Below are 23,921 nucleotides of genomic sequence, written 5' to 3'. Positions count from 1 at the left end.
TGATTAATCAGAAACTACTTTTAAATATTTATATCTGCACTTACCTATATTAATATTTACAGTAACATCATCTAATTGTGGAAAACAACTGGTCTCCTCCTAATTACTCAAACTATTCTGGAAATTTGATTGGTAAAACCTTCCAATCCACTCCTGCAGCCCTTTTAACCAAAAGTGAGGTTGTTCCTCCTTTGATCTTCCACGTCAGGATTTTTTATTGAATTATGCCAGTATTAATATCAAATTAATTGAGGCAAGTTTAGTTATTTTAAGTCTCTGTAGTGTTTTGAGGCAGAAATAACCTCTCTTTAATCCTAATACTTCTACCTACTACACAACAGACTGTGAGGAGCCTTGAAGAAAGAATGATACTACAGAAATCCCAATTTATGGGATTGCTGTTGTCTAAACAGACTCTAAAAAATAAAGGATAGCACAGAGCAGTGTTTGCCCTCATCCCTCACTGCAGCATTCCCTTCACATCAGAGTGCTTGCAGCAGCATGGAGCCATGCATTAATCAGGAAGCTCGAGTGACTAATCCAGTTCACTCTGTGTAGTAAGAGGATTCCAAGCAGCAAACATGGCCAGTTTTCTAAGAAGAAAGCAAGCCAAGCAAGGCAGCTCTGGAGGACATCAAGAAAATCAGAAGTGATAGATTGGTGTCACCTAAGAGAAAGTATGGCAGGAGATGCTACCACGCTTTTCTCCACACAGAGACCAAGAAGGAGCAGGTCCAGCAGAACATCCCTGTTGTGCAAGGTTACATCATTCCTGATGAAGCACAAAGCTCTCCTTCTGCCCATGGCTTTGGCAAGGTTTCATTTTCAAATTCTTTAATCAAATACAAACAAATCCATACATTTCTGAAATGCCTGTCATTTTGGAGTTAAACTCTGATTTTAATTGACATGTCTGGCCTCTAGGCTTAATGAGGTAAATTTCCTTAAATCTAGTAGAATACAAGTCAGGCACAACATTTTCCCCTCAGGAAAGTCAGCATTGTCCAAAATTCACAAATGACTTGTGAAAGTCTGTTCCCACTATTTATTTCCAAGTCTCAGCCCTTTTCAGATAGAAACTATTAGGAGAACAGAATAGAAACTACAGATAGAAACCTTTTTTATTTAAATAGAAACACTTTCATGGAAACTCTATTTCCACTTACAGCAAGAATGAAGCTGGCCTACACATCATACATTCTTGCTGCACTGCATTTTGAAAAAATAAAATTCAGGTGTATCTACAGTCATAACTGAGTGATATTAGTAAGGGGTAGAAAAGGATTCCAGTGGAATCTCAACTCAGTTTTGATGTCTAATTATCCAACTGTTCTTGCTTATTTTTCTATCTTACCATTGGGATTCTTTGGCTCCTCAAAATCAATGATGTTCTCATTAAATCTAGAGACACTGCTCTGCTGTTCTGTACACACTGTACTTCCACAAATGGGATGCCTTTGGACTCAGGATACTTTACCAGAATCTGAGGATTAAATAAAATGAGAAGATTAATGCCCACAGCACCAGCCAAGGCTCCATTAGTTGCAGGAACACAGCAACACATGACTTGCAGCACAGAAAAATGCTCTCTTCACATTTCCTCCCCCAAAAAAGTGAGCACTTAAAATGGCTGCTTCCCTCTCCTCAAGCCTTACCTTTCTAGGGGAGTTGGTGTAAAATTTTCAAGTCCTTGTAAGCACCCAGCTCCACCCCTGGAACACATCAAAACAAGTTTTGGCTGCTCTTCCTCTGTATCTTATGTCCCCTGTTTTTTGCCTTCCTCTCTACTTGTTCCTCAAAATATGAGCAGAGCACTTGGCTGGAAAGTCTTTGACTGAAGGGGTATTTTCTGCCAGGTAGCTCCAAGGAAAATGTCAGCTACTTTGTTGGGCAGGATACAGTTTTTCAGGAGGATGGAACAGCTACTGAGCTCCTGCTACACTTGAACTTTGCCATTTACCATGAGCTGAACAAGAGCTATTGACCATGACTTCAACAATGGGGGCTTGTGTTTAATCACAGAACAATTCATAAGCAGCTCCTGCAAATTTAGAAAGGAGATTTTACTGCTTAATGCAAAGGTCCAAAGAAAATCAATCTAGTGGTGAGCAGAAATAACTTTCTAAGCACACCTTACACTGATGGAGAAGTGCAGTACTTAAGTTAGGAAATCTCCTTCCTGAAATTCAAACCATGAGCTGCAGATTTGGTGCAGCTGCCCAAACTGACACCACCCACCCCAGGAAGGGGGACAGAGCAGCCAGTGGGAATACCAGCTTTAGTATCCTCATGAAGTCTCCTGGAATGTTCCAAGCCTGACTCAACTACTGCAGGTGTGAGGGTAGGGGTCTGACCCAGCCCTGACTCCCAGGTGCCTGTGGAGAGAGTGCTGGATACAGGAACTGGATCCACAATGCATCAGACTTTTCCAGGATTTATTGCAAGCCCATGGCTCAGGACTTCAGATGACAGATGAGGGTGCAGGTTCCACCACACAGTCTGAACTCAGGGGCAAACACACATCTATTTTCCATAAGGAAAACCACTGAAATCTTCAATTTCGGTAAGAATGTCAAAAAAGCAAAGACATTAGAACACCCTTTATAGTCAGAATGGATGTAAGCTACAGGTAGACAAGGAAAAAACAGGATGAGAGGCCACACATTTCATCACCTTGGAACAATTTATCTGCATTGTTATAGAGAATTTTAAACCACAGCTGGTTAGATAATCCTAGTTTGAAACAACACATTTATTTTAAATTACCACTATAACTTAATTAATTATCACAAAGAGCCTGGTCTATAACAGAGTTGTTACACAGCACTCTCAGTGCTCTCCAGTTCTGTAGTTATGTATTTTTGGTGAGATTACAAACAGTAGAACATAAATTTATTATTATTTTGCATCTAAAATACAACTCACAGTGTAAAGATTAGGTACCATCTGGTTGTATGTAACAAGTCTCATTGTGCACAAATAACCAGCAGCACTTCTAAGCTTTTATCTGTCTTTCAAAGCTGCAATAAATTAGATATTGGCATTTTAGACACTAAATGTTGACATTCATGGTGTAATATGTCTAACACAGCAACCAGGAATTCTTACTTGGTGGGAACAGGGAGCATTTATGTTTATCCTTAGCACAGAAAAGCATCCAAATGCTCTTGCAACATTTGATGGAGGCACAGAAAATATCATGCAGCAGAAATGTCAGAGTTTTGTGCTTAGTGAGGTTCCCTCCTCTTAGTATCTAGTGTTGAAATCCGAGAAGTCAAGCTTGGAAATCTCCTTTTCGTTGGAAAAATTTGTTTTATCGATGCGGGAACTTGGGCTTCCAACTTTGCTCAGCCAAGATTTCCTGCAGGAAAAGCAAGAGAGTTGGCAGATAAGGAACTGCACATGTGGGGGTTATTCTCTGTCATGCCTTCACTCACTTTTACTTTTTTAAGAGCCATAAAAAAAAGCATCTTTCAATAATGAAATTACCCCAAATCTGTTCTTTTCTGTTTTCCCTCCCTTTCCCCTTTAAAAGCAAACTAAGCTCTTTAAAGGTGTCAGTGTTTCCAGAGGATTTACACAATTATTACATAAAAACACAGCTGACAAAAAGGCTAAAGTAGATTTACTGCAATGATCCCTCCTAAACACTATTAATAGCATTCCAATAGGTATAACTACCTTTGCAGATTCAATACTGTGCTTTTAGCAAGGACCTACAAACCACTGATAACTGAAAAATGATAGGAAAACAGAATCCCAACAGCCAGTTTGCCCCTTGCTGGCAACCAAAAGAATGGGAACCGGAAAAGAATGAGTTCAAAGCCAGCAAAAAGACATCAATTATGTCAGAGCAATACTGATTTGTAATAAATACTGAATGTTACCCTGGATAACTGGATAGCCAAACATGGAAATGCAGCAGGTGAGTGCTTACACAGAGGTTTATTCACAAAAAATACTTGGTCAGTATTTTTGGTTGTACTAAACTCCCAGAAGTAGAAAAGAGAAAGTATTTTGTCATACCTTATTGAAGGAGAAATATATTCCCAGACAAATAATTTTTCTAAGTTAGTATAGACACTTAACTGATTAGTATTAAAAATAAACAAATATTCACTTAAATTTTGATTTGAAAACAATAGAAATTGTCTTATTAAGAGTTATGCTAATTAATCCTTTGCAGAATCACGCTGAGCAATATTCTTGCAGTGAGACCTAATTTTGATGTCTTTATAATGAGATCATGCACAGAAATTACTTACCTTGAGCCAGTAAATCAGTGTATAACATCTGAGATATAGAAAACACACCTTGCTAGAGACCCTACATGCAAGATTTTTTTGAAGAACAGTTCCTGACACCCAAAAACACTGCAAAACATCTCAAGAGGCTTCACTGGTTATCAGAGACAAATAATTTCCCCATAAATCACGTTAGTCCCTCACAGACAGTTTGAAACTTGCATTCAGTGTGACTTGAACACTAAAAACAGAGGCTCTATATGGAAAAACTTCCTACAAAACAGCAACCAGACCCAGATATCTAATGTTCCAAGTGTGACTTGCCTTATTTTAGCATAGAGAAATTAAAATATCTGTCAGGTGTTTCCACTTCTTCACACCTCTTGTTCTTTGCTGCATGTTGTGAACAACCTCCCTTCCTGTCTGTTTTCGATGAAGCCTTTCCAGTAAGGAATATAACACAGGAACAGGAGTCCAGGAGCAAAACAAGAGAACACAACTTTCCAGTTCTGCTGGAAGCCTCAAGGCAGAGGGGATACTTCAACAGAAGGAAACAAGCCTAGGAACAGAGCAGTCCCTCCAGTTTCATATCAAGAAGAATATCTGAAAAAGGCCCTTATTTATTTAGCAGGAAAGTCTCTAATGAAGTTGGATGTCCTTGAGTGAGAAGAACAAACTTGAAATACTGAATTAATCTCCTAAAAATAGTATAAATTGTTTTTTAAGTAATGTGATTGTTTGTTCACTATTTCCTTTTTTCTTCCCATTTTGAAGATGGGCTTATCCTGGACAAAACCAAAATGAACATACTCCTTGTCCAGCCTTCACAACAAAAATTTGTCCCTGGGTGCTTCCAACTCCCAAGTTCTGCTGGGTGAAGAAATAACCACAAACTCTTCTCCAGAGCAAACAATCCATTCTTAACTCCACGGACTCTCACATGAATAAGGATGAAGCACAAATTACAAAAACCCAGTTAGAGCAACCCAGCTCCATGGAAACTCTTTACAGAATGTGCGTGTTTTATTCCTTATTTAATGCAGGAGAGAGGAGAGGAGCTAATACCTGGGAATCTCATAAATTTGGGGCTCAGTTCTTCACTGAGATGCTCCACATTGAGGGGACTTTCCTCAGCCATCTCCCTCTCTCCGTTCAAGTGACAGCCCAGTCACCAGCACTATAAAGAAGCACATTTTTTACAAGCTAAGAAAGCAGAAAATCAGTATTTCCTAGAAGTTAAATGTCATCTCCAACCTCATCACTACCAGGGGTATTTTTAAAAATGGTTTTAGCTTATGAGTATCCAGACCAAGAGTGAAGAAAAGGTTCTGCACCCTCCTCTTGCTTCACTCAGCCTTCTCAATTCCCATTCACCTCAGATCTCTTCACGTGTGCCGAGATAAGCTACAATTACTTGCATTTGCAGTCTTAGCTTGTCACTTATAGCATCCATGTTAAAATTCACTGTTCCTTCCCACTTCTCCTCAGGAGTGCAAAACTTCCTCCCCCTCGCTCGTCTGCAGCAAACAAGGACACTCCTGAGAGGACACCACACTGCTTACTCTTGTTTTAAAGGATTTATCTCCAAAGTGACTCCTCCAATGAGTCCAGAACAAGAGCTAATCTCCAAATAGTCATTTCTGACCACATTTTATTTTACAGAATAGTTTGGGTTGGGAGGGACAACAAAGCTCACCCAGTTCCTGCCCCCCCCTGCAATGGGCAAGGATACCTTCCACTACCCCAGGTTGCTCCAAGCCCCATCCAACCTGGCTGTGGACAATTCAGGGATGAGGCAGCCACAGCTTCTTTGGGCAAGCTGTGCCAGGGCCTCCCCACCCTCCTAGGGAAGAATTCCTTCCCAATATCCCATCCAACCCTGCCTTCTGTCAGTTTGAAGCCATTCCCCCTTGTCCTGTCATTCCATTCCCTTGCAAACATTCCCTGTCCAACTCAAGCCCTGCATGTCCATGAAGTCACTCTGGGCCATGTTCCGATGCCACTGAGTTGTGGATAGCCATGGATTTCTGAGTTACACAACCTCCCTTGTCCAGGGGAGAAGCCAGTGCTCCTGACACAGCTTCCCAACCAAACCACACAGCTTCCTTATCTCCATGTTCACGGGGGATACTCCTAGGAGCTCTAAAACAATTGGATCTGCCACTCTTTCCCTTCTCTCATTTCATTAACGAAAACAAACCTTGCTAAGAGACACTGTCTTGTCACCCAGGCAACAGAGCCCTTCCCACTCCACATGTTCTTGGAAAACAACTCTCGAGAGCTGGGTTTGCACCATTCCAGTTTGGATCTGTGCAGAAACAGCCTAGCTGTGCACAGCATTCCAAGCAGGAAAATACTCCTACCTGTTACCTTGGCAGAATGGAGCCTGGCCAGGTAACTGGAGAGCTCCCTGGAAATGTTACTTAAGGAGCTTCATCTGTGACACAGGATAATCACAGAATCCAAGGCTGGAAAAGACCTCCAAGATCGAGTACAACCTTTGACCAAACACCATCACATCAACTAAACCACAGCACTAAGTGCCATCATTATTAATAAAAATAATTAATAACACTGGCACAGCCCTAAAACCCACTGTGCTAGGAATACTAAAACAACAGAGTGACCTTCTGATTTCCTGAATAATATTTATTTTTTAACTCCAGTCTATGCTATAAAACAGATCTCTCTAAAATAAACAGCTTGCTTGGCATTATTCTCTGAAGTATTTCTTTATAACATGAAAACTACTCCTGCAATAGCTCATTTTTTGTAAGCAAAAAGACATACTTTTATCCTGATATTGGAGAAATTTACAGTCTATGGTGCTAGGAAAGGACCTGGAAACGCCCTCCAGCATTAGTACATGAAGAACTAGGCAAAGTCAGGAATATGTTCCATGTCTCTTCACCTGAAGCACAGTGTCACTGAAATGGAACAGTGTGCTTTGATTTAAAGGGAGAGAAAATAATGGCACTGGCTTGTTTACACTTTAATTTCCCTTTGTTTAGGATAAAACACTGCAGAGAATGTTACTTTTTAAAGATAATATTTACGTCTGTGACAGCATATAGATAAGGCTTGCAAGTACTTATAAAAATCCCTCCAAAAATATTGCTGCCTTCTACAACAGCACTGTCCAATTTTCATAAATCCTCATATTTCCACATTTGCAGAAGTGTGGAATTCTCTCTCATGGCTGTCTGGCTTCTGAGCTTTTGGGAAGAACTTTAGCCACAGTTTTCAAGCTTTGCTCTGTAATCTTTAGGGCCATGAACATTTACTCAAAAACCTTTGTTTTTACAAACCCAAAATTCCTCTAGTAGCCTGTATAAAGGTACCTCCCACCTCTCCTTCCTAAACTTACTGCAGAGCCATTCCCATTGTCCCTACACCTCTGCTACTCCTGCCAGGAAAATAGGTAACTGTAAAGAAAATTTATAGGGTTTCTTGTTGTGAAAAAGTAGCAGGAAGAATAAAAACCCTGGTAAAAAATGTGTGTTGGGAACACTGGGATTTGAGAACAAGGCAAAGCGCAAGGGAGGGGAATTTTAACCCCTTTACTAGGATGGCCCCACCAGAGCCCACCACATTCAAGCCAAATGAGGGGTTACTCCAGAGACTTAAAGCAAGGAAGCAAAAGCAGCAGGATTGAAGGATACAGACCAACCAGTGGGTGGCTGGAAATGAAAGAACCTGCTGAGGCGTGGGCACTGGGGCCCAGAATAGAGCTGCAACCTGGAGGTGTGTGGGAGCCTGGCTGCTCCATGTATCCCAACAGCAGGAATGCCTCAGCCCATCGGGTATTTAACACAAGGTCTGGAAGCATTTTAGGAAGGGGAGAAAGGTAGTTAATCAAAACTGGTGTTTGACTCTGTTTTTAAACACAGATGTCAGATGAATGTTGTTAATTTGTTTGTGTTTCTTCCTTCCCTGCTGCACTCAGGGCCAGCATTTCCCTTGGGAATCCACGATGAGCTTTTCCTCGACTTATATTGGAAAGGATGTCAACAGCAAGGGCAGATTAGCAGGATCTGAGATATTACAGATATTGTGGGACAGGGCCCCAAGTAAGCCTCAAGTACACATTTTGGTGGTGCATTTCTATTTATAAACTTGACAAAAGTGACTTACATGTTAATCATCACCTTCTGCATGGTATTGGCAAGCCTTTTTTAATGTAAAAGTGATCATGGCCAGTTTGCATCAGGAGAGAATTTGGCTCTATGTAACTCAAACTTACTCTGACACTGGTATCTGATCTGTGTTAAATGTCCTCACCTATTACTTTAAAAAGGAGGAATTATCCCACAATGAAAGAAACCAAGCCTGGAGTTGTTTTGTTTTTGTCACATATAATGCCAAGATCTGTTGTGCATTTTCCTGTTAATCATCTTGGTAACCTTCAAGGAGGATTTAATCATTTCAACATGAGATCATAAGTATATTTTTATTAAAACTTATCAGCATACCTCTTTGTTTAGGCCATGTTAGGCAAGTCACTTTTGGCTTCTTTCAGAGATCTTATCAGAAAAATCTCAGCAACACTGTGGTCATCTGTTCCAAAGTAAAGAAGTGAGTGAAAAGTAAACCCAAATTCAGCCATTCCAGTAACTCAAACAAAGCTTTTATGTCCACACTGACCTACAGAAAAGTAGGAGACAAAGGGAATTTCCAGTTAAGCTTGTGTCCTGTCTCCCAGAGCAGTAAACATCCCAGGAAGCCAGCAGCAGCCAAAAGGCCCATTGTGCTTTCTCCCTGGAATCTGTCTGCCCCTACAGGGACACTTGGCTCCTCAGGCTGACTGGGAATTTTGGCTAACCCCACTCACTACACAGAATGCCACTCAAGGTTCTCTCCCATTCCACAGCTACTAAACCCAAGGCCACAGGAAGCTTAAATGAGGAGGAACTGTTGCTGCAGGGGTACCAAGAAAAGAAAAGCTCCTTCTAAAGCTCAGCACCCACAACCCACATAAGATTGAACAAGGACTAAAAGACTTCAGCCTCCAACCAACTTTACCCCCCAAAATGTTAATTAAACCCTTACCTTGGCCATTTCAGAACCATAATGAATCATCACACTTGACCAGTTCACCTTTACTTCAAATCCATGTCCTTACACAGCCTGGCAGAAACCCAAGAACCCTGAGTCCAGCTGACCAACACAGTCAGGAATTTGAAAGACAACACTTCCCTGTTCTCCAGTCGCAAGGCTCAGCCAGACAGAAAAGCCACGAGGAACAACACCCACAGTTCCACCCTCACTGCATCTCCTTGGAGGAGACACTCACACTGAAGAATAATTTATTATGCAAGAACTAAAAATAATGCCAGGCCAAACTAGAGTGAATTCCTTTGAGCACCACTGGGATTCTGCTAATTTCCTCAAAAGTCTCCCTTACTTTACAAATCTCTTTGGATAGTTAAAAGACTGAAAAAAAAATCAAGTTAGAAGGCTCAGTGAGAAGTTGCCATTTCCAATCATAAAAGTCTTAAATAAGAGCATCAACACTTCTAAAGCATCCTCTTGCAGAGCTCTGAGCAAGTCTGAGGGCCAATATTTAACATTTCCAGTGTTGCAGCAACTGTACATAAATTTACCTTTTCCTAGAAGGCCTCTGTTGGAACATTTCACAAGCTAACAAGGTTGGCTTACAAGTAAGAACTTTGGGTTTCTTTTTATCCTTAGCTTGCAAAAGAGTTTTGCATTTTTTTTGTCAAGCATTCCACCAGCTCAGCTCTATTTTTTCCCCTGATTTTACACTATGTGATCTAATTTGTTAATTTAAATTGCACACTTTCCAAGGAAGCAGTTACACCCCTTCTTTTAACCTCCCATCTCCAGCTGCTTTTTTTAAAAGCAACTGTGATATAACATTGTAGACATTTCAGAATATAAGAGCAACAAGAAAATGTTTTAAATATGTAATATTAGAGAGCACAAGTGTTCAGGAAAACACCAAGTGGATTCCACTAGCTAATAGCCTGCTTACATTTTATAAGCTGAGAAAATTTGAGCTTTATCAAGACTTTTCATAATGCTCTATTTTTTTTTTGGTATTACAGATATAGCTCCAACAAGCAGGAAGCAAAAGATTAACAGAAGGATGTAGCAGGGATTCTGTTCTTGATTTGACAAGAGCTCCTTGTGGTTTCCAGCACACCAGAGCACGGAGGTGCATCCAGCAGGGTGTGTTTACAAGGCAGAGAACACTGCACCTGTCATACATGGCATGCACATGCAATATTCCCTGGAAAGCAGGGCCCTTTGTTAGCAAGGACTAGGATATGTATTATTTATTGTTTCCATCATGTACCCCCCAAGACCCTCTGCCTGCTCTGCCTCAAGGTAAAGCTCCAGACACAACAGCCTGAGGCAGGAGGGGCTCCAGGATGGGATGTGCCAGGCTGTCCCCTCAGGGACCTTATGGAAGCAACCACCCCTTTCCACAATCATATCCCAAGGAATTGTATTCCAATTACAGTCAGAAAACAATTTTCATTCTTCAACATATTGCTTCTTTATCATGTTTTTCTTATGACTTCACCTGTATTCAAAATACCATTTCTGGCAGATCTAATCTCAATTTCACTTTTCCCTGGCTTTCCAAGTTCCATGAAGTTATCCTTTCACCCTTTTCAGGCAGGTATTAAACACCTCACCCTAATGAAGCCATTCAAGCCCTGATCCCAAACCACTCCAAAAGGAGGGATGTTGGATAGATCAGCTGAGATACCAAATAAAAGAACCAAATATAACTTAACCAAGGCTACTTGATTTCCCACAAGTTTACATTGCAACATCCGATTGTTGGGCTTTGTATTTTCTATTAATATTAGAAAATTTGACAGAAAATAGACTTTTTCACCACAGCATGCCAAGGGCAAAGCCCATCCTGGGGTCAAAGGACTGTCACTATGGATATTCTCACTGAGGAAGAATATACATACTTAAAGCTCCCAGCTATTTAAGGAAGCCATCAGAGCATGAAGAAGAATCCCAGTTCAATGTTTCTTTGTGTAAAAAAATTGTTAAACAAGGCTTTTAATACATACTGAAATGAGATCTGATACATGTTCTTGCTGTTCAGTGTTGTATTACACCTTGTTTTTATTAAGCCTCATTTTCAGAGGTTTACCTAAAAACATTCTCCTGTTTATTTGCAAGAATGATAAAATTAATTAATCAAGAAATAGATTTCTTTAAATAATGTTTCCTATAGAATAATCCTGGACTGGAAATCCCAAACCACTACCTTCTCAAGGCAGCTCTGGTACTTCCTCCTTGAAGTTAGCACTTACAGAAAACAAACCAGATGGATTTTATTATCATTGAGGGTAATTGGCTTCATCTTTCCACCTAAACTTCCCATGGGTTTGGACATCTTCCTACTCATTCCAAATCTGCCCTTTAACCATACATGACTTCAGTAGTGAGAGCTTCAGACTTCAAAAAATCAGAATAAAAGCAGAATACTGCTAAAGGCAGCATCTTATTTCTACCAAAGTCAACAGTAACACTTTCAATAATGACAGAAGAGATAGACTTGACTTCTGTTTTTACAAAATTTAAACAAAAAACTACAACCACTTGCAAGAAAAATACCCAAATCAAAAGAAACCATCTTTGGAAGACTATTTCATGCTATTTAAGTATTCCCAAATAGGTCTTGTTAATAACTCTTTATAACTACCTTGTCCAGCAGAAATTTTTAATTTTGTTGTTTATGCCTCATAATTCCTTAATATACAGCACGTATTGGTATTCTGTGATACTTGGTAAGAAGAGAATGACTGGCACAGCATAAGTATGTTCCTAAACTCCATCATCCTGGGTTTTTTCCATTTTTCCTTCAAGCTTCAGGGGCTGTCAAGAAATATCAAATCTCTCATTTGTTTTCTGTAATTTATGCCATTTTCCTTCTTTCCCTTCCCCCTTTGTTGAAGTTTCCTTCTGCCTGGACAGACATGTTCCTGATGGCTTTCCCGTGGAGTCTGGCTGCTGCAGGAGTTACATGGGTTGGGATGTGAATTGAGAACTACAAAAAAATCCTGGAAAGCCACAAATCTCACTAGTGGCTCATTTTACTGAAATTTATGTGCAAGTATTTAACAAAAAACCCTCAACTCATTTCAAAATACACCTAAGTTCCTTGGTGCTTTCAGTGACAAAGACTTCCAAAGGCAAGGAGCTGAAGCCCATGGAGGCATTCCTAGAATTAAAGCCTCTCAAAAGGCAAGCTCAGGCTCTTTGATTTTGCTCTTGGTTTGAACATTTCTAAGTGCACAGAGAATAAAAGATGTTTTCAGTTTTTGGCAACACCAACACCTTCGAAGCAAAACAACAGAAGTAATAATTTATAGGAGGAATTATGCAAACTTGCAAACATTAGCAGTGGAGGACTGGTGGAGCCACTCTGAAATTATAATTTCAGAAAATTCATGTCAGAACCGTTCATATCATTGTGCCTTTTATAAAAAAAAAGCTGCCTGGCTGTCCAGAAAAACAGTCCAAGCACTATATAAATTATATCAGTTAAATATGAACTTCACAGCAGCTGCACTGAAATTCAGGACAGAGCACGTGTGGGATGAAGAGAGTGGCTAGACCATAGATCTGCCTCCAGATAAAGGCACTAAAAGCCTCCAGGAATTCCCACTCCAAGATAAGGACCGAGTTTTAAGAGTATTTATGATGATATGACAGATTTTACCACCACACAGATGTAACTGAGATCAGGAAGGAGCTCAAGAGCACATCACCTCTGTGAGTCACATTCCAGGCTGTCAGACTGGGTACCAGTAAAGGGAGGAATCACTGCAAGTCTTTCCAAAGGCACAGGAAGATCATTTCATCCTTTATAATCCCAACAAGCAGGAATAATTGCCATTTCATTCAGCACAGCACTAAGACACAAGTGCAAAGTCAGCCCCATTTCTTACATCATGCTGAATCCTTCTGTCTTTGGAGAAATGAGTGGTTGCTCATTCTGGTGGAATTTTCATTAGCAAACACACATGCAAAAACATCTGAAGTAGCACAACCGCTGCTACTGTGTACATAGATCCTACTGAGGGCAAATCTGCATTTATAACTAGTGTAAAAAAACATATAAAGAGCTATTTTTTACTGTGACAACTCCACACAGAATACATTCTCAACCCCATATAGGCTTCCAATTCCAGACATGCATTCTTAAAACAAGCCATCCCTCAGACTCTTGGATACCAATCACCAGAGCACATTTCCCCTTGGACAGACACACAATTATTTAGGCAAACCAAACTCCTCCAGGAAACTGGAAATCCTGGCACTGGGAAGTCAGCAGATGTCAGAATCCAGTCAGCAAGGACTTCTAGGAATTCATTAGCCAGTGAACACCTGTAATGCTGATCCCAAGCATTAAACACCCACAATGCCTTAACCAACCCAGTACACAGCTGCTGCCTCAGTTTTCTTCACAACCAAGGGCATTTGGCCACAGAACTTGACAGATTATTAAATAATTCAAATTACATCAACCACTTTCCTGCCCTTGTATGAAATTCTAAGAGTGGACTTCAGAGCCCCAATAAAGCCAGAACACACATTACAAGTTCAGAATTCCCACATGGAACTTGGTTCTCTGGCTCCTTTGCTACAGGACAAAGAGCACAAGGGTTATTAGGAAGGTGCTTGCAAGTAAAGAAATGCATCTCTACCAGAGAACAACTTTCCCCCACAATATAAAGCAGCAAAAAGGATTTTTATTTAATTAAAACATGCGTTTTGGCTTTAAACTTAGTACAGGATGTCACAGGCTTGCCTACATATTTGTTTACTGAAACAATGGAAACAAGAGTTCAGAATTCAAATATTGACAGATCTTCTACTATTGTGGTGTGAATCTTCTGTTCCTTCATTCTTCGACTTCATGATAGAAAAAACCTTCTCTCCTCTACGTAATTTTGCTTATTTATCTGTATATTGATCCAGTATGTAGAAAAATACTATGACATCTCCTTAATTTTTAGCCCTCTCAAATAGATAAAACTCCACATTTCAGCTTTAAATAATTATTTCCACCCCATCTTTAATTGTCAGACATTTTTAATGACTTACCTTTCCCAATACTAGAAGACAAAGCCCCAAAATTCATAAACCTCGATGAGTCAATTTCTAAAGGATGCTTCATCTTCAAGGTGTATGTTAAGAATCAGTTCAGTGACCATCTAGGAAACCTAACCACTACAATAATTTTCTATTCTGGATATTAATTTAGCAATATTTTTAAGCCAAGAGTCTGATCTTCTACAAATACACCCAAACAACTGGTAATATAACTAACTCAAGGATTAAGTCTACCAGCTTATGAAATCTGTGCTGAGCTTCTCAGACAAAGAAATCCAGCAGGAACTTCAAGGGGTGACACCTTCAGACAAAAAGCAACACAATTACAGCTGAGATCCAGAATATTTCATTAAATATTAATATCACCTGCTTTGCCTTGCTCCTGCAGCAGCAGCAAAAGGATAAAAACAGAGACAGAAAAACCTGCCCAGCTACTCAAGTTGTAGGTGACTGTTTAATGAAACTTTGACTTCTCCACCTGCATTTGGAGATGGAGAACAAGTGTTCTGAATTGCTGGAGCAGGTTCTCTCCAAACACCACACCACTCACAGACCCAAAATGCTGGATGGCTCCCAAGAACTGGTAAAGGGATGACAGTTCCCTACATTCCACAAAACACAAATCACTGATTTTATTAGGAAAAGACACACGTTTTTGTCAGACAGACAACTGATGCACAACTGGGGTGACCAGCAAACACCAACTGACCAAACCCTGAAGCAACAGAGCAGAAAATAAAACCTCGTTATTCCACCTAAACACATTTACAACCCTTACAAGATTAATTAGAAAACAAACACACAGGACCCTAAGGAGAACAAATTACCAGAACAGAAAACTATGCCTAAACAATTCAGGCCTTTATCTGCATGTATAATTTTAACACAGTTACATTTACCACGAGCACAGGGGACAAAAATGGTTGTGTGGCTGCAGCTTTAACATGAACCATAAGCAGCTCAAAGCTGCCACATTTAAACAGAGCAGCCACACAACTCTGATGGAAACCTGGCTGAACACCAGATCCAAGCAGAGACACTAAAGTGGGTGCAGGGAGCACTTAATTCACAGTAAGGAGTAGCTTTCCCATTCAGTTTTATGTGGATAAATCTGTCTCTCCCATTTTTCTCTTTACCACCCTTACAAATCAAAGCTACCTTGCCATATCTACAATCCATTGCACTCCTTAAGTGAAAGCTGTGTGTTCCCAGCACTCTGCTGGAACAATGTTGACTTAGGAACTCAGCAGAAAGGAGAGATGAAAACCAAGAAATTGTTTTAGAGCAGAGTTTAATGTGGCAAAGAGTAAGTATGAACAAGATCAGTGTGCCTAAATCTGCATAGACCAAGGCAGAGCAGCACCTCTCCATAATACCTCAGCTCCACATCCTCTGGTTTTATGCTCAAAACAGCCAAAATGTGCATCAACATTGGCAGAAGCAGAATCCCAGGACAGGCCAGGTGGGAAGGACAGTGGCTCACTCCCACCATCCCAGAGCACACAGCACAGGATTGGGTCCAGCTGGTTCCGGAATATCTCCAGAGAGGGAAACTCCACAGCCTCTCTGGGCAAACTGTTCCAAGTTGTTCTTCCTCTTGCCCAGTGGAACTTCCTGGGCATCAGTTCCTGCCTGTTCCTCTTGTGCCATGGCTGGGCCCCCCGGAGCAGAGCCTGGGCCCTGCAGACAGGGCTGAGGGCCCCTCTCAGCTGCAGCTGCTCCGGAGGCTGAACAGCCCCCACTTCCTCAGTCTTTCCCGGGCAGGGAGATGCTCCAGGCCCTCCCTCAGCCTCTCCCTCCATAGCCTCTGCTGGCCCCACTCCAGGAGCTCCCTGCCCCTCCTGTGTGGATGATCCCAGCTGTGCCTCACCAGGATTACCCCCCCGACTTGCTGGGAATGCTCTTCCAGTGCATGCCAGATCCCATCAGCCTTCCTGGTCCCCAGGACACTGCTGGTCAGGGACAGCTTGCTGTCTACCAGGACCTCCCAGGTCCTTCTCTGCAGAGCTGATCTCCAGCAGGTCGGCAGGAAAAGTCTATAGAGAATGAGGGTACCACCCCAAACCTCCTGAGGAGGCTCCTTGGTTGCCAGTAAGTCTGTAGGAGGCAGAGACAGAACAGCTCCAGTGTGTGAGGGGACACCAAGTGACAGATGACAAGGACTAAGCTTTCCTTTTGAACTACATATCAAACATGGAAGAGAATCAAAGAACTGGGTACACTTTCCACTCCTGTGCTTCTATAAAAATCACTTTGTAGGCTGCTCCAAAGCAACAGAGCTTAAAGCTGGGGATTTTTATGTAAAATGATAAAGAGGACCCAAATCTGTTCCATGATGTTACTATGCAACATTCAAACTGCACCCTTTTCTGATATGTTTTTAAAGTAAAGCCAGTTTCAAAGAGAATTCCAGGTCCCAAGCAATTACTTATTACTTACAGTTCTTCAGGGCACTTCAGTGAATCCAGGGAGAGATTCTATTTGCTAAGGAATGCAAAACACTTCCCTTATGGCAAAATTCTTTCAGACAATGAAACTGCTGCTGGCTGGAGAATACAAATCATCCCAGCTCATCAAAAGGATTTTTTGTAAAGCAAATTATTCTTCATTAATTATTACTTTATATACATTCACCACTTTTAGCAGCTGTTTCACACAAATTTATGTCTCTTGAACTGATGTGCAGCCCTATGAAATAACACAAAATAAATGAGGCATAACTATGAAGGTCACCTTCTCCCATATACCTTTCAGGAACCTGCAGCCAAAAACCCAGGACTTCAGTAAACCCTTCAAAAATCCCAAATCAGGAACTTTTCATTTTCCAGAAGTTCAAGAGCATTTTGAGCTACCAAGTGGGACTGGGCACCAAAAAAAGCCTTTTAATATTTTAGAGTCAAAAAACCTCCCAATAATTAACAAGTTAAAGTTGATTGAGACAAGGAAATTCAGGCCTGTCTCACTCTTCAACAGCAATTAACTTCATAATAAAGAAGCACAAATTTTTCAAGACTGCATATTTAAAATTCTTATATAACTTTCTTTTAACAAGCCATGATGCTCTGTCTGGCTTCTCTGTTTTACTGCCAATATTGAATATATTCTTTCCCTTTTAAAACTGATTTCTAAATAATAAAGTTCTCCAAACAACTAAAAGTTCCAGACACCATGGTTCTTCAATGATGTTTGGAATTTTTAACCTATTAAAGAAAATCCTGGGAAATTGTATTAATAGGGTAGTGATATACACTCCAAAATTTTTTTAAAAAACTATAGGATTAGAGCATAACACAAGACATCACCTTGGTTCATCTTCCACAAATACAAATTAAAACATGCTTTAAACACTGCTTGACTAGAAAAAAAAAGCTTTTATACTCTGGGGCTTCTCAGAAGAGGCAGAAGAGATTACAAAGGAAGAGGGAAGAGGTTGATTTAATGAGGAAAACAGTTATATATTAAAAAGTAATAATAATTACTAGTTGCTCTGTGACAAGAAACTTCCACTTAACTCACTGAATTCTCCATTCCTAGCAGGAATTAGTTCCATTTACTCCTAAACAGCTCCTTGGAGCACTGGCAAGGTGGGAAATGCTTTCATAAACTCAAAAATCTCATTTCAATCAAACCTGCAAGAATGGTGTTTGAAAAGAGGAAAAGATTAAGAAATAAAAACTGGAACAAGCTTCTCTACATTGGCTAGAAATTTATTTTCCATTAAAACTGTCAACCAGCTTTACCAAAATAAGTGATTTTAATTACACTTGACAATCCCCAAACTGCTGTATTACTTGCAAAAAAGTCCTGTTCAACTTCAGCCACCAAAAGAAAAATCGATATTTCAACTCATCCCTTTTCTCCTGGCATTGATTCCCCTGCAAAGCAGATGGAAACTAGCATTTTAGTAGGGGAGTTGCTGAGAGAAATATCTAGAAGGCATAAAATAGTAACTTCCACATATGCAAGTAGATTGACATCTAGTGTAAAAACACTGAACTACAAAGCCTATTCTACAGATCAACAAGGATTAATTTAAAATATTTTTTTAAATGACAAGAGAATCAAATCCTCCAAATACAAGCACCTTAAATAATTATTTTTTTTTAAATAGCTACACAGAGCCAAAAACATTATACCAGTGACTGAGGAAATGCAGCTTCCAGCAGAGAAGAAATGAGATGTCAGCAGTGAATTAGAACAGCAAATAAGAAAATAATCAGAAATAAAACATGGCAGGAAGGACAGGGAAGAGGAACACAGGCCAGCCAGCTGGTCAAAGAGAAGCCTATTCCAGTTCTGGATAAGGTGAAGTAGAAGAGCTAGAGACAAAGGAAGAGGGTCAATCCCAGGGCCATTCTTGCATGCTTTAATTTTACAATTGTAACCAAAAGATCTTGGATACTCCCATTCCTGTGTTGTAGGCCCAGAGACTGATGAGGAGAGGTGTAAAACTCTCATCGACTGTGTTCTTTAACATAATGAATAGGGAAAGAAAGTTTATATGTTGTAGAAAAGATAAAGTCTTTTCTAAAGGCTTTTCAAAGTCATTCCACTGAAGATTGACCCCTTGTACCAGCATCATTATCCCAGAATTTAGCTTATTAAATATGTTTGGGCAAAGATGTTTTCATTCCTTTCAAAGGAATACATTTCAAAGTAATCTCAAGAGTTTGTCACCTTTTTACTCTTCCCAGTATTGGTGGTACTGGCACAGACTTTAGACCTCACCAAATTTTCCTGGCTGTTTCAGCCCAGTTTTCACATTCCTGCCTGTAGTAATTTCACAAAAGCAATGTCTAAAAAGTAGTATCTTAATAGCTGAGAGAAGAGCATCCAAACAATTCCTGACTCACTCCCAACTCACTTTCCATAACAATATTAGAACATCTCTGTCTGAAACCCAGTGATTCATTGTGTCCTGATACCCTATTGCCCTGAGTGATGGTGAATGCCAAAATTAATTTTTTTTAAGTAAATACAATTCCTCAGCTTGCCATTGACCCAATGTGTTAATCATTACACAACTGACAGTTTGTGCTGTTGTAGATACAGCCCAAGGGTTGCTTTGACTCAGGAAAACTCAGGACTCCAGGGAACCTCTGCACAATGAGTCAGAAGTGAGCCATGACTTTGGGATAAGCTCTTGAAATGGCAAATACAGCTGGAAAAATGAAACAAGGGCTGCTCCCAGGGCCATTCTTGCAAGGGCACAGGAGTGAGCACCACTCTGAACCAAACTTTCCTGACAGTAATGGCACTGTACACGCCAAGTCACCCAGAAAATGGTTCCCTGGCACCACTTAAAGCCTACAGAGTTCTAAAGTGAAAGCTAAGGAGAATTGGCTCAATCCCCAAGACCCTGCCAAACTCAAATGCATCCAGTTTTGTTTCTCAATCTAAGGATTTTCAGAAACTGCAAACAGGCAGAACCCAAGGAAAAAAAAATCCAAATGTTGTCCATTTTTTGTTTTGGGCTTGAAACCAAACAACAAGATTAACTGGAGAAATGCCCAATACAGCTCTGTGACCACCCCCAAGTAACTACTGCAGAAACACACTGAAAACAAGGGAAAGTTACATGGGTTTGGAACAAAATGCTTGTTTTGTTTTCCTTGAGTGTCTGAACTACTTTTTACATCCCTACCTGCTAAGATACAAAACCTCCACAGTCCAGAGACAGACTGCAGGGAATGATCCATCACTGATTCAGGATCTGCTTTTCCTCATTTGTTGTATCACACTGGCTCTGATAAAAAAAATAAGACTTAAATATATCATGGCCTTACTTGAACATAATGGATTTCTTTATATTTACTTTTTTAATTAGGAGAACTAGACACCAGAGCAGCAAAGCGTGCAAGGAACCTGAACAGAGTAAGAAATAGCTGGAAGTTATTCATAATACTCTTACTACCTCCTTTTCACTAAGGATTAGTAATAATCCCTCATGCTCAGATTTATTAATCAACTGCCAAAAAGTCATGAGACCAGTTGAAATCTGAGATCATTAAACCAAAATTCAGATGTTTGCCTGCCTTTAGGTTTTGGCATTATCTCAACAGTGCAATATGGGTGGCTACAAACCTTTCTTTAATACAGAATTTCAATTCCTATAGAGTCGTCTTGTACCAAGCACTGGGGCCTTGAGAAAAAAAACATCAAGTATTGTCACAAATGTTTAATTAGCAATGCAGTCAATCAAGATGCTATCACTGAGTCATTAGTGAATTAAATATCAGTGTGCCTGAAAACAGATTTAAAAACCACATTCTCTATAATTAGCTAAAACTAACCTCCCTTTCTAGACTTTTTTTTATTCAGCATCTAAAACACACCAGAAGTTATTTGCTAGAACAACAGCCCTCTTGGCATAATTTCTTAAGTTAAACACCTTTCTCCAAAAAATTTCATTTTTAACCTTTCTTAAATATACCTTTTCATCAAGACCCATATGTTTTGAAAAACCCCTTCCTGAGGCCTTCTTTATTTTTTATTTATCACTAGACAGATTAAATATCATCAAGGCAGAATTTCTTTGTCATCCAGTCACTCTGCTACACTACAGCAGTATAAAATAACCAAAACTTCAACTTAAATTGCCACCAGAGGATCTTGCTTTCTGTCAAGCTGGAACAGAGCCAGGACAAAAGTGCTCCTGGATTTCAGTGTCTGCTGGCCTCAAAACAGCTGTTCTTCCCTCTCTTGCAGAGGGACAGAATCTCCAACAAAAATAGAAGTACCTGGTTGTCCAGCCCATCTTATTCTCTGCTTTTTGAGCTGGTTACAGAACCAGAACTAATGTTTTCTTTTAAGCCAGCATTTAGAGTACTTCACCTTTTTCCTACCTCTTCAGGAAATCCCAGGATCATTGTATAAAAGCCATGCAGAGGATACTCTGCTCTTGCCTAGACAGGGGGGGAAATGTAGGACAGCCCTTCCCTTTTGTGTTCTCCTGTATTTAGATGTGACCTTGAGATGGATTCCAAAAGCCACTGGCACATTCCCCTGCTGATCCACTCTAAGAGCAGGGAAGCAGGCTGAGAACAGGGTTACCAACCACAGAGCTCCAAACAAGCAGCATCAACACTCCCTGGAAATGGACTCTGTGTTCCACCCACAGCCTGTGGCACCTCTGTGTCCCTTTCATCACCAACCTCCACTGGAGGATTTGCCCAATCTTGTGACCAGCTCAACGTGCCCATTCTGTATTTTGAGAGTGTGGATGAGAGAACTTATTCCTACCTAAAGACAGCTGTTTAAAATTAACACTTGCTACATACCAGGTATAACTTCATTGACATCAACACATTATTGACAGGACTACAGACTCTGTCCTTTCCCACTTTGTCCTCTGAGGTTCCCTCTAACAACAGCCACAGTAAGCAGCTGCCTGCCAGGAAAACCACCATGCAAACAAACACCTGTCTGCCCTGGACACCGCCCCACATAACCCAAGGGGCTGCACTGTCCCTGCATTCAGTGCTCTGGCACATCCATTCCTGCTATTCACTGGAAACACTGGGATAGGCAGCACAGATCACCTGGCCCAGAACAACAGATATTCTATTTCTGTCCAGTCCCCCACATCGCAAAGCACACGCTGTGATTTAAACAGGCCAGAGGAGCAAGGGAGGTGTTTCCTATAACAATCCAGGGAGATATGCACAGGCACAATTCCACTGAAGGCACCTGGGCTCTGCACTCAGCCATCCATCTCAAGGTGAAGGTCATCCCTCTGGAAAGCCACATCAGCTGGAAAAACACTTAGAGCATTTCAGGAAGTACTATTTTCTAACCCCATGGTAACACAGACTTCTTTTAGGCCTTTCTATAGCAGTCACATTCCCAGTGACTTGATCCCCTTGGGAGAAGACAAATTTCCATGTAGGACTCCAGCTAAAGCCATTAAGTTCATTTTTTTATCTCCATTTGGGTGGCTAATTAGGAAGAGGAGAGCTAATAATACAGAGTGGTTTCCTTAGGGCAAAGGCATCGGGCAAGCCTCCAGCAGGAAGGATTTTTAGCACAGGTCCCAGCACCATCCCAGAGTTTCAGCATCCCCTCCCACATCAATCCCACATGGCCAGGGGACATTTTAACTCCCAGGCACCCCCCCACCACCACCACACTGCTTCATGGCTGAGCCCCATGTGCTTCAGCCCTGGCTTCAAACTCCCAGGTCTCCAGCAGCCATGGCTTGCATGTCTGACAACTACAAAACTCAAGATGATTTTTAACTCTACTAAACAACACCAAGCAAAATACTTAGCATTTCTCAGAACATGCAACTCAGTAAATACTGAGGTTGTCAGCCTTCCACATGCTCCTATTATTCCCAACCAGAAACATCCCATTTGATATTAGCTAAAATACTAAACCAGACACCAAGTTGAATAAATTTTTGTTAGCCTGAATAACTGTGACTAAACTCAGGCAAAAGAGCAGCTCTCAAAGATGAGAATAATACATAGCTCTAATAAAATACTGCAGGTCTGGGGGTTTTTTTAATGTTCATCTCTGGATCTATGAGCCCTCCAAAATCTGCTGTAAGTCAGAGAGCATGGGAGAGAAATCCTGCTGCTGTTCTGGTCCTACACCAAGCCCCTCCAAAAGGATAATGAAGACAGCATCACATTTCAGAAGAGATTTCCTGGATGCCTGCTGAGCTGACCTTGTTTACAAGTACTCACAAACAATTAATTGCTCATATGTTCCACTCCACAGTGCATTTTCTGCCCATACTATCCATATGGACATGAGCCAGAACAAAAACTTCTATGTAATTATCCAATTAATTATTATTAATGCTAGCATTTAACAACAACAAAACAGCTGGCATACATAACAATTGCTTCACTTCTGGTGTGAGAAGTACAAAGGGCATGCTTGTATTTTATAGCTACTAACACGGAAAGTTGAACAGTTTTGTTTTTGAACTATAGGACCAGAAGAGCAAAGAATAGAGTGGTGAAAGGAACAGGGAACAACTTGAAACCAGAGTCAGCATTTCTGAATTTCTGAGCAATTGAGCCAATCAGCTCCTCTCAGTACTAATTTACAAATGGAAACCTACAGAACATTCTCATTCTCTGGCTCTAGTCCTTCATTTTACTATCTGTTTTTTGGTAGCAGGAATTTCATGTTGATAAAGCAGAATGAGGTCCTGACTGACTCCAGCCTATCAGGTTTTTTTTTTCTTTGTACTCTTGAACATTTTGCAATTAGAAAGATGGATTTCTTCTGGACCTGGCAGAAAGCAACAGCTCCAGCTGGGCCAGAGGAATCAGCTGATACAATAATGCAGCTGTAGGGCTTGAAGCAGTCCAAAAGCAGTTACTGGAAACTAGATAAGAGCATAATACACCCTGAAATTCTGGGCAGTGCTTCACTGACATTAGTTAACCAATGCACAGAGCCCCAGCAATTTACAGGGAGAAACTCTGTTCAAAGGATTAGCATAGGACCAAATAACACCCACACTCCCTCTAAGCTCCATCACAAATTTGCCATAAGAGACTGTACTGATTCTGCTCTGTGCCCCAGTTCCTCCATGTGCAGCAAGGG

General features: G+C 40.7%; 1 protein-coding gene across 1 annotated transcript in view; it reads right to left on the bottom strand.

Annotated features, from left to right (window-relative positions):
- Positions 1-2,421: 2,421 nt before the first annotated feature.
- ACYP2 (acylphosphatase 2) overlaps positions 2,422-23,921 on the bottom strand; it is a 33,140-nt gene continuing 11,640 nt past the window's right edge. The window contains exon 4 of the mRNA XM_082302654.1: positions 2,422-3,361. Coding sequence (XP_082158780.1) covers positions 3,247-3,361 — 115 coding nt within the window. The 3' untranslated portion in view covers positions 2,422-3,246. The remainder of the gene's footprint in view (positions 3,362-23,921) is intronic.

Source organism: Coloeus monedula (assembly GCF_965178545.1).
Source record: "Coloeus monedula genome assembly, chromosome: 2".
Taxonomy (NCBI): domain Eukaryota; kingdom Metazoa; phylum Chordata; class Aves; order Passeriformes; family Corvidae; genus Coloeus; species Coloeus monedula.
Note: the sequence above shows the minus strand (reverse complement) of the source record. Positions and strands in the feature narration are given on the sequence as shown.